The sequence below is a fragment of the Sesamum indicum genome, unplaced genomic scaffold (assembly GCF_000512975.1).
Source record: "Sesamum indicum cultivar Zhongzhi No. 13 unplaced genomic scaffold, S_indicum_v1.0 scaffold00128, whole genome shotgun sequence".
Lineage (NCBI taxonomy): Eukaryota > Viridiplantae > Streptophyta > Magnoliopsida > Lamiales > Pedaliaceae > Sesamum > Sesamum indicum.
This window is the reverse complement of record NW_011628055.1, coordinates 43,015-55,828: the sequence shown is the minus strand read 5'-3', so window position 1 is coordinate 55,828 and position 12,814 is coordinate 43,015. Positions and strand designations below refer to the sequence as shown.

General features: G+C 28.3%; 1 protein-coding gene across 1 annotated transcript; it reads right to left on the bottom strand.

Moving 5' to 3' along the window:
* Nucleotides 1-6,160: 6,160 nt before the first annotated feature.
* On the bottom strand, nt 6,161-7,248 carry LOC105179200 (ethylene-responsive transcription factor 5). The gene has a single exon (XM_011102796.2). The coding sequence runs from the start codon at nt 7,145-7,147 to the stop codon at nt 6,347-6,349; it is 801 nt and encodes a 266-aa protein (XP_011101098.1). The 5' UTR covers nt 7,148-7,248; the 3' UTR covers nt 6,161-6,346.
* Between the last annotated feature and the right edge of the window lie 5,566 nt (nt 7,249-12,814).

Below are 12,814 nucleotides of genomic sequence, written 5' to 3'. Positions count from 1 at the left end.
TTGGAGATCATAAGTTCGACTGACATCAAATATATGAATATTTATTTCAGTTTATATAAATTTATTATATTTAGTTTCATATATCGATATATAACTCAATTCATTGAAATATTAACTAAAACATATAATAACAAAAAGAGATAATTACATTTGCACCCCCTTGACCTATGGTCTATTTACATAAACTACTTATATTTTTTGCATAATTACAGAAACTACAGCTAAAAAATAAAAGTAGTTTGCGTAATAATGCTAATATCTTGAAAAGGTATATTCATAATTTTTCAAAAAAAAAAATATTTATATAAGTGATAATACTATTTTGATAGTGTATGTATAATTATTTAAAAATAAAATAAATTATGTAAACTTATCATAAATCAAGAAATATAAATATAATTATCACCTAACAAAAAAAGTGTTGGGCTACAGATTGTGTGCGTCATGTGATGTGACGTCAGGTGGGGTAATAATCGGCATTAACCGGTGTACTTGATATTTTACCTTTTGCCCAATCATTTTCTTGAAATTCCAATCATGTCCTTGTTTATTGGACACGGCAACCCCTAAAAGTGGTGATGTTGGAATTTTCTTTTCTTCCACAACTTACATCCTCTGCCAATACGTTTCATTAAATAACTCACACAAACTTTTTGACTTTAAATAAAAGGATAATTACATTTATATATTTTTTTGATTATGATATGTTTTCATAAAATCAATCATATTTCTTTTATAATTACATAAGCTACCTATAATATCCAAAAAGTTAAGAGTAGTTTGAATAATTTAAATATGTATGTATAATTTTTCAAAAAACGAGACGATTTATGTAAATGATAAAACATTTTTATTATATGTATGTTTAATTATTTAAAGGGATAATTACAATCTCTTTCTCTGAGGTTTTGTGTAATTACATGTAACACCCCATGATTTAAAAAACTACATCCAGCACCTCTAATTTTTGCTTCCGCTTAATAAATAAGGCGTTCATGATACCAACAGAAGCAACTAATATACATATATTTGCATTTGAATTTAAAATAGGGAGACATATCCATAAATGCTTCTCCTATTCCCCTTACGGCTTTACCTACCACCCAATATGACTTGGTTAAAATAATATTTTATTTGACATGTAGGAAGTGTTTGCGAAAATTTCTGTTTTTAGAAAAATGATTTTTTTAAAAAAGTTGAAAGTTGTACTAAAATCAAAAGTAAATAGTATTTATAAAAAAAAACAGACAAAAGTTTAATTGGATAATATTTGAGATAAAATACTTTTAAAACAAACTTAATTGATTAAAGACCATTTTGTCCCCATTGATTAAAAAGATGTTATTTTTTTTTATATTTGTATTTATTGTTTGTCAAAAATAATTATTTTTCTATTAAAAATAATAAATTTTATTTGCTTACTATATAACATATTTAATTTTTCTGAAATATTAATAGAAAAATTAATTATTAATTTACTAATACTTCCATTGAGTAACGTAATTATTGATTTATGCACAATAAATAAACTTGCATAAATGAACAAAAAATATTTTATTAATTAATCGTAACCATTTAATTTATATTTTTTTATGATAAATGAAGGGTATAATTAGACAATATAGCAAATAAAATATAAAAAATACAAATATTTAATATATAAAAGTGTAAATTTGATTATTGTTAAATTATTTAGATTATTTAAAAGTTTCAATATCAACTTTAAGTATAAAAATTTTAAAATAAATAAAAAATAATAAAGTTGAATCAAATGTATTATAATAAGGGTAAAGTAGTAAAAATTGAAGTTGAATTTATTTATAAAAAAGTCAAAGCAACTAGAAGCACCCCTCCAAGGTGCTTCTAACTTTTGACCTAAAAGTTTTTTTTTTAACAGTTTCAGAAGCAAAAATTAGCATACAAAACACCTCAAAAGTACTTTTTTAATGCCAAAAGCTAAAAAGTACTTTCCTCAAGCTCGCGCAAACACTTTAATAATAAGTTAGTAATAAATCAATTGAAAATAAAAAAAAAGTTTCATCCACTTTTTTTTGTAGAAAAAATACATGCTACCCCTTGTGATATGGGTAACATGTAAAATATCTCCATGTGAAAAAAAATATATCGAATTACCTTCCAGTGTTTTTAAATTAAAGCAATTTATTCCCTTAGAGGGATGTGCGGAGTGCACTCGCTCCTCTTGAGGGTGTGCATGACTTTTTCTCTAAAAATAATTTATTTTTTTATATAATATATTATATATCTAATTTATATATATTCAAATATTAAAAACTAATTATCCTATTTTATATATAATATTTTTATTTAAAAACAAAAAAACAAACCCTACCCACCCACCCACCCCCCAAAGTCAGCCACCGCCCATCCCCTTCCCTCCTCGTCGCCTCCATCGCCTTTGTCCCTCCGTCTTCCCTTTCTCGTCGTTGTCTCCATCGTTTCCCCTCCCCCTCCCTTTCTCCATCTGCGTCCCTCCCCCCTCCTCGTCCCTTACATCCCCCTTCCTTCTCCGTGCCGTCTCTATCGCTGGCCCCTCCTCTGTCCCTGTCGCCCTCCCCCCTCTTCTACCCTTACTGTTGCTGTTCACTCTCTCTCGCTCTCTCTCTCTCTCTATATATATATAACTATTAATTATATATCATATATATTCATTTATATTGTTTAAATTCATATATTTGTTTAAATATTAACCATTGAAATAAATCAAAATCTGGGACGTAGATTTATTAGTTTAATTTGGACCTTAGATTTAAATTAGATTCAACGATTATTAAATAAGGCTATAAATGTTATTTTATAATTAAAAATAAAAAAATAAAAAAATAAAGAAAAAATTCGTGAATTACACTAACTCGCATAAGGGGTATAATTGCTCTATTTTTTTTTTTCACATGAGGGTAATTTGCTCATTTCGTATAACACAAGGGGATTATTTGCATTTAATCCTTTTTATTTTTGTTAATATCAGCAGATTCGATGACTTTTGGTTAATAGAGAAACTCACTTGTTAGATAAAAAATATCAAGGGTAATATATATAATCCAAAATTACAAGAAATTACATATAATTACAGCAAACTTAGAAAAGAACGATTTAATTATCCCGTAATTATATCTAATAAAATATATCACGCATGCAATATTTTCATTTACTTTTATCTAAAATATTTTATACACGTATGAACATGTGGTCCGATGTACATGTTACGCAATTCATGTTCGTTTCCTCTTAATTTGGAGAATTTTGTTTGCTTGTTTCCTCTTATTAAGTCAATCCTCTTAAGAAAATCTGAAATCGAGCTAAATCACAATTTTCTTTTGAATAATTCCAAAAAATAAATTATTGTATCAAATATTTGTACAAAAAAAAAAAACGTATCAATGGTTGCCGATCGACATTCTTAAAATTTATGACATTGTGGTGTTCAGATTTCATGGTCGTATACTAATAGTGATAGCACTGGTTTTTGGACGTGGCCTCGGCCATAGTCTTGGCGTAGACAAGTCTATTCGGCTTCATGTCCCAATCGCTTATGACTTGTATTGTAGTGGGACTGGAAATACTCTCTTGTCAAGTGAAGTTAATGATGACGTTGAGAACACAGTATGAAACTATACATAGTCAAGTGAAGTTAATTCAACGACAAAAAAAAAATGTAATTTTAGTTCTTTAAATTAAAATTTGAAATTTGGTCATATAACATCAATACTGTAGGATAATTTTAGTCCTTCTGGTTAATTTGGCCTGAAAATTTCATATCAATACCTAAATTGAGACTTCTGGTGAACTTAATGATTTAACAGTCCAATATATTTTTTTCTTCTTTTTTAGAACACGACTTGGTAAAAAGAAAATTACTACTTGATGATACGGCAAGTTTTTTCGAGTTGTACTTTTCTTTTTGCTAAGTCATTTCCTAAAAAATAATATGTTGGATCGTCACATTATCAGATTCGTCAAAAAACCCCAATTTAGATATTAACATGTTTGATGACGTAAAATTTTCGATCCATTATTTTAAAAGTAAGCTCCTAAAGTATCTGGATAAAAGAAGATATTAAAGCTTTTAAGATGTAAAAACATCTTATAAAATATCAGGGTGTTGCGCATAATAAGGTTTTTAATTAATAAAATGACTAAAATGGATATGATACCATTAGTTCTTTAAAAACAATTATCCAAACAAATATTTATAGCTCTCAAACATCTTATAAGATGTTTTGAGAAGTTTATAAACTTGGCCAAATACCCACTTAATCAAATTTGATTTGAGCAAAAAAATTTTAATTGGATGTATTAGGTCCTAGTTAAGAGTTTATTAGAGACTGGTTGTTAGACTTAAAGGTAATTGCATTAAATACTTTGGGATTTTTTCTTTAATGTCGTTTTAGGGGGTGTGTGTCTGTGTGTGTGTATTATTACATGAGTCGTGTACGAAAAGAGCAGATACTGAGTATGTCACTAGCAAGACCAAGACCAAGAACAAGAAAAATCTTGTGATCCATAAAACCCATGAAATATCTTCAAGTATTTCTACAGGTCTTAGGTTTTATTCTAAGTAGGTAATGATGAGACCACAAAATTCTACACCTACACTTTGAGGTTTTAGTAATAGATTAGATCTTGACCTAACGTTTAAACTTAGATTTCGTGATCTAAACTATAAACTTTTATGAATTATAATTTATTTTGTTTATATCATTATTATTTTGTAGGTATATAAGTATTATGTGGTGTTTTTTAAAAAATGTTGACTTAAACGACCCATAAATAAAGCAACCCAAGAGACATATTCGGATGAAAATATATATCCAACGAAGATTAATAAGACAACAAAACTCAGCTAAGATGAGAATCCATGTTTGAGTTACAATGACAATTCACATGTGATCAACCATCTCTGTCAAGGAACTAAAAAGTTAAGTCAGGGGGAGGGCGTTTGTTGGGTTGGCGGCAGGGGAAGATGGGGAGCTTTTTAATTTTTAAAATAATATCTTATATTTTAAGAATTAGAATAGATATATTTTTAATTGGTTAAATCTATTTCTAAATTTTTTTATGAATATAAATATCGATATTAATTGATTAAATTTGACGACTTTTATTCTAATAAAAAAATCAAACAAACATTAACATAAGAAATAGGATATAATGGTTATTTAATAAAAAATTGATGCCAGTAAGTAAATTTAATGGAGAGGGCCAAGCGAGCAATGTTTAAGAAAATAGAGGAGGTATTTTGCCAATTTTTAAAACACAATGAAGTTTTCAGCTAAATACAAGAAAATTTTATGCTATTTGATCTGAAGTGAAATAAAATACCCATATAATTGAGTAATTCATACTCATAGTTCCAAATTTATTTATAAGACCTCAATATCAAAATTTCAACCACTAAAATGAGACATTATTAATGTCCCATAAGATCTTCAAAAGCTAAAAGTGGGTTTTCACATCAATGCCAGAAAGTTTCGTGGAAGCTAAAAGTGTGTTTTGGATGGGCACCAAATATGATTACTCGTATTTATTGGCGTGCGGGGCAGACTGCAAAATGGAGAGATGGTACTTCCCGATTAGTACCCCAAAAGTTTTCAATATTTGATTTAGCTCCCCACTAGCTTTTTGTGGTCAATTCCAGTCTACTAACTTATTCATAAAATTTTATACTTGAACAAGATTGTAGTTTTAATTACAATTATATCCTTGAAGATTAAAGTCAATTTCAGAATTATGTTGTGATTAGAGCTAGGACGGACTCTTTTTAAGTGTACTATGTTTGGTTAAAAAAAGATTTGTTTGGCGTGCAATAAGTTAATAAGCTTTATCAAGGTAAATATAATTTTTTTATTCAATTTTTTTACTAGCATCAATAAGTTCGGTGAATTTTAAATAATATGTGAATCTTTTTTAATAGAAACAAACATCAAGTTTGTAGATATAATTTTTAAATCATAAGGAGTTTATGTATAATTATATTAAATTTTAGAAGACGACCGAATATCCGTAAAAATTATGACAAACTAACATAAATTGAAATAAATATTTACATATTTTTATAAAATTTAAATTTGTGAGTTTATGTATATTAAATCGTGAAACCTCACACAAACGACATTAGATTTGGAAAGAAGAAAGTTGCTACTTTTTCCATGGCAAAGTGCTTCCATATCATACAAAGGAATAAATAATTTAAACAAATCTCAGTTTAATTCGGCTTTCACCAAGAGGCAAGGGAAATCATTAATCCTCTTTACCACCCCAGGACTTTCTTAAATTCCTAAACCACCCCAGACTTTTAGCGTCAGGTGCATTTTAATCTAGCTACTGCTCATTTAACCAACAGTTCTGACCCTGAATAACCCAACCTCTCATGTGGAGATAACGGCGATAACAACGGAACTTCAAATATACCCTTCACATCTCCACTGTCCCAAACCGCCGTCCAACTCGACGGCGTCAACGGCACCGCCGCCGTTACCTCACTCTCACTTGTAACTTCTTCAATCTCTTCCCTCTTGACTTCTTTCCTCTCTCTTTGTTCACACTCACTCTCTCTCCCCCTTTTCCGGCATCCAATCGCCGCCGTCGTCTCATTTTCCGGCAACGGGTTCGAGGTCCCGATTTCAAGTGGGAAATTCAGTATTGCTTTCCTCCCCCGCAGTTTGAACGCCGCCCTATCGTAGGCCTTGGCTGCTTCCACCGCCGTGTCGAAGGTTCCGAGCCACACCCTCGTCCCCTTCCGCGTCGGATCACGTATCTCCGCCGCGAACTTCCCCCACGGCCGCTGTCTTACCCCCCTGTAATGCCTTCCTTCGCCGGAATTTGCTTCAACGTTCTGCAGCTTCTTGTTCACTTGGGGAATGGCTATGTGGAGCGAAGGCTTCCTCTCAGACAAGTTTCTTTGAGGCTTCGTTTCAAATTCTAAGTATTCAAACTCCCTTTTCGGGCTAACGTAGACAGAAGTCTGATCACTCGAGGAAGAAGAGTAAGAGCTAGTTCTTGAAATCTGCGACTGATCCGACGAGGACAAGGCAGACGACGGGCAATAATTTTGGATGAAAGCAGAATCGTCGAGAAGGTGTTGGCGAATGATTTCGAGGGCTGAACTCTGATCGGGCGAGGCCATCATTGTTCTTGACAGAATAATTAGGGTTCAAGAAGAGGAAAAGGGTATCGAGGTTTTTTGGTTTTAGATTCAATTTTGGATTGTTTACTATATTTGGGTTGAGTGGAAAGAGGGTTATAAAGGAGGGGAAGTTTAGTGTAAGAGTTTGAGGGAGGAAGGTTCATGGTAGGGTTCGAGGGAAGAGGGAAGAAGCATCCAAAAATGATTAGAAGTCTGCGGCATGGGCACACAAAGATAATCTTTTTTAATATATATTATAAGAAAAAAAATATGAGAGTAATGGTTTATGAACTTTTTTTATTATGAAAAATGGTTTTTATTTTATGTTTTATTTAATATATAGATATTTTTGTTATCATATTAAAAGAATACAAATATTGTTTATATATATGGGCAAAATATTTTTTTAGTCTCATAAAATAAGAGTAGAATATTTTTTGGTGTTACAACTATGACAGATGACGCTTTGAGTCGCATAAATCTCAAAATCACGTCTTTTTAGTCCAAAAAATGTGCTTTTGGACCTTTTTAGTTCAAAAATTACAATTTTTCATACTATTGCAGTCAAACGTTGGTTAAGTTAATGGAGCACGTACTTTACATGCGCTCTTTTAGTCAAGAATCTAGCAAAAAATGTGAGTGAAACGTAAATTGCAATTTTTTTGACATTTGTGAAATTAAATGTGGTAAGGAATAAAACAACGGGACTAAAATCACATACGATTTAAGTTATGGAAAGTAAATTACAATTTTTCCTGACGCGTAGAAAAGAAATGCCTTTTCTAGTCTATTGTGAATTTTCGATAAGAATTGTTATCGAATTACCATGTTTTTCAAATTACATTACCAAATTGCACAAATTAATTTTAATAGAATTACAATTGTCACTCATTTTTATTGGACTAAAATTATCATTCCTCTTAATTTTACGAAAGGACCACACATACATGTTAATGATGAATACCTTAAACTTTTAAATATTACATGTTCCAAGAATAATCATAATATTTATTTGACAGCATGATCTCATTATTCTAATTTTGTACATTACAATTTGGGAACATGGTCTAAGTAGCTTGGAGTCCCCAATTGACTTCCACCAACACCCCTATCTCCAAGTTATGTCCACCCCAACGTCCGTATTGAATATTCCCTAATTCTTTACAATCAAGAAAATAGTTTTAGATGCTTTGAAGCAAAGGGTTGTGAGCAAGAGTGTAAGAGGTAACTTCATTTTAGATTTCCGACAAGAATTAATCTTACCACATCATTCATCTTCAATAATCAAAGAGTGTGAGCATACACAAATAATTAATCTCTAATTAACATTGTTCAAATTCAAATTTAGTTAAATTGTTGTGGTGCCCACATTATTTAATTTAATGTCGAGAATTTGTCGTATCTATGTTTTAATTATATAATTAATTGTTAATGTATGATGGAAGGTTGTCGTCACTAATAAATGTGGTCTACTTCAAATCCCCAGCCTGACTTCAATACCTACCACTACCATCTCAAAAATATAACTCATTAAATTCTTTCATCCTACGCAACTATGGAATAAATACTCGATTTCAGATTGATTCACAAAAATCCGTTTTAAATACATTAAAATTTAATCTAATAAATTTTTAAACTCGATTTGAGCTTCAATTGTCAAAAGAATAATAAAATATATAAAAAAAAATACAAACAACCTTTTTGTGATATCATAAATGAGCAAATTACTCTGATATGAAAAAAAAAAAAAACAATTTACCATCCATGTATTTTTTAAAATACAGCAATTTATTTCTTTATATTTATTTAAAATGAAGCATTTTTTCTCTTAGATTAGGAGGTAAAATTGCATTACTTTAAAAAGCAGAGAGGGTAAATTGCTAATTTTTTTCACAAGAGAGTAATTTGCCCATTTATAATATCACAAAAAGGTAGATTAATAAAATATATTTATAATCACACCTTTTATAAACCTCATAATCCATATATATATATATCAAACTAGTAATTAATATTTTCATATAATTATATTTTTACCACTTTATTTTTTCAAAAAAAAAAAAAAAAACGGGACAAAACCTATCCATATAGTACCTATAAATGTCCCTTCCAAGAAATATCTATTGATGGAACAAATAAAAAAGAGAGACGTTTGGGTATGAAAAACTTGGGATATCAAATCAAAGTAATTGATTTGATGAGATTAGAGGAGTTAATGATGGCACGTGAGAAGACCTTTGCACATTTTGGCTTGACTTTTCACCCACATACAAATAAAAACCCATTACTTTTCAACCTTTTATTATTATTATTATCATTATTACTAATCCAGAGTAATATAAAAAATAAAAAAAAAAGAAAGATTTTTCATACACACAAATGATCGTACTAATATTTAAATATGATAATTACACCATCAATTACATAATTTTTAATTATTTTTTTATTTTTTATAAACTTTACATAATATTAATATGATTATATCATTTTTTTTTATATCTTGAGATGGTTTTTAGGAAAAAGTGGGAAGCAACTTGACTTGCTGGGAATCAACTTGTAATGGTCCCTTTCTCAACTTGTCTATCCAATTCCAGGTTGTTGCCTTTTTTGTTTTTCTCCTTTTGCTGGGTCCCACCTACCCTTTTTCTATTTCTTTATTTTTTAATCTCCATTAATGTGTTTTAGCCAAGTAGGTTTTTATATTTATATTGGGTAAATTACAATTGTACATTTTGTTATCTAATTTTTATTTAAATATCGATTTATCATCTTAACTTTATAAAATTTGTATTTTGTTGTGTATAGCCTTTTATTTATCGATTTTTTCGATGAAAAAACGTCACATGTAAAAATCATCACATCACATTTGGCCTTAAATCAATAGTTTTGACTATGATTAATGAATATTTATCATGGTTTTCGCTATAGTCGAAATATTTGTTATGATTTTTATTGTGGTTAATGTGTTGACTTTACTTGAGAAAGTAACTATTAGTAGTTGTAATTAAATAGCATTTATCATACTTTTTATTTTTAACTATAATAATTAATTATTTTAAAAAGTAATAGTTAGTGTAGAATATAACAAAATAAAACTATTGTAATTAATTAAAATAGAATTTATGAAGCAGAACTAACAAAAGTCTTGGACCCTCAAATATCAGAACATTTTTTTTTTGTTTTTTCTTTGGATATGAGTTAATTATTTAAAAATTAATACTCATCATTAATTATGACTCATAATTAACATAATTGTTAATAATTATATAATAATATATTAATTAAATTTATTTCATAAAATATATAAATAAACAATAGCCTCGATAAATAATATTTTTGAACCAATTAAGTAATTAAAAAAGTGTGGTGGGATTTAAAATTTGGATAAATAATTGAACCTAAAATGTTTTGACTTCATTATAATAATATTAAATAATCACTTTAATTACTCAATAGTTTAAATTATTAAAAATAAGAAGAAATTTCCACAAATAATTAATATGTCAAATAAATTAAGGTTAATTTGCTTCAAAATATCCGTATCACCACATATTTTAGGGATAAATATCAATTTATCCTCATATAATATTGAAAATGAACAAATCATCCATATTATAAAAAGAATATAATAATTTATCTCTTTATATTTTTTAATTCATTTTAAAAAATATACGGAGAAATCAAGTCTTTTTCATTTTATTAATTGTCATATTCATTATTACACACCAAAACCATCAAAATTTTGACACATAATACATCTGTTTCTCACTTCTCAATAATTTCCACTCAATCATTGTCGATATGTCTGCTTTCTGTTTGCATCAACTTCATAAATATTGATTCTCAAAATTATTACTACATATTATCATTAATTATTACTAATTAAAAATAAGGATAAATTACAGTCACCATCCCACTGAAATTTGATACAACTAAAAATACCTAATTATTATTTGAAAACTTTATAAATACCCTTTTCAAATAATAAATAGTTATGTAGCCCCTATACGGTGAAGTGGATATTACTACTTTCCCTTGTTGATTTTTTTTTATTTAAAACAATATATTAGAAAAATGTTAAGAGTAAATAAAATAAATAATCTGCAGGGAATATCAATATATAAAAGTATTTTAAAAAATTCTAATAAATAAATAAAATTATAATTTATAAGTCAAATAGGACATTTAGGTAAATTTATTATGAAAATTGGATGGAAACTTAGAGAGTCTAACGAAATGGAATAGTTGTTAGACGAACATTAAAATCAGGGAAGTACCTGTAATTTTTCAAACAATGAGTCGGTATTTGTTACTCTAATAAAAAGTTGATCTTCATTTACTAATTTGATTAATAAACTCATATTAACTAAATACGATAAATATACCATAATAATAAATACTCATATATATGATGTGCTCGAATTCTTGAGGTGGAATAAATTTTTTTGAACTTAATTACAGTGTTTGGATTCATGTTTTCGTATTTTTCGAGATAAGATAAAACACACTCAATGTTTATTTTTGTGGTTTTTACATCTTATCTGCGTGTTTTTTTGTTTTTCAACTTTCTATATATATATAATATATATATATATACACAATATAAAACAGACATAATTTGACAATAAATAATAATTTTTCTCTCCAAAAAATACAACATTAAACATAAAATATTTATAAATAAAAATATATGTTTTGACAATGAACAGTGATTTTTGTCTCCCAAATCCCAACATCAAACCTACATCACTTATTTTAAAATATTTTAAATTATCCCAAAACACAAATCCAAACATATCATCTATTTTCAACACACACTTACTTATCTCTATTTTTTTCCCTCTATCTTCAAAATACAAAACAAAATATTTAAAATACAAATCCAAACACCAGGAATATTTTTCCATAGTTTTTAAAATCTGACGAAGCTAGTATGAGGCTGTGGCTATGGCCATAGCAGCCGGAACAAACAGGGGAAGCCCCCACCTGTCCACTGCTGTGTCGTTTAGCAGCTGATATATATCATCAAAACTCAAATATTGCGGTGGCACGCACGACCAATGCTCTCCTCCATACCATACCATGGAATGCTACATTATAATATATTAATAAATTGTGACCCATTCAAAATAATAGACAATGTTAAATTTATAAAACAAAGAATTATGATAAAAAAGATGAATGCAAATATAAATGAAAGAAATAACTATCAAAAAGATGGTAGGTAAGCGAAAAATTAGATTAAATAATCATAAAAATAAGGGTAGACACCAAAAAAAAAAAAAAATTCTCTCTTAATATATAGCATGAGATTAATTATATTTAAATTCCATTTAAAAATACAAAATTATACTTTTCTCAAAAAAAAAACCTTTAAAATTACATTTACACTCCCTATGAAAATTTAATATTTACACCTGATCCTCTTTCGTTAGAGCTTGAATGAAAAATGCAGATGTTAGCAAAATAATTATATATTTTTTTATTTTGACCTCTCATTTAATAATCTTATGTAATAATTTTGTACTTATAAGAGAAAAAATATAATGATGTTGACCTTGCTCCATATATAGGTATTATATTTATCATTTTATAAGTATAAAAATATACATGGGGGCAAAATTAAATATTTATACAACATCCAAACTATAGCAAAAATGAGTCAGATAC

Bases quoted from the DNA above. Each gene is read 5' to 3' on its own strand.
- LOC105179200 (XM_011102796.2), bottom strand. From the start codon at position 7,147: ATGATGGCCTCGCCCGATCAGAGTTCAGCCCTCGAAATCATTCGCCAA.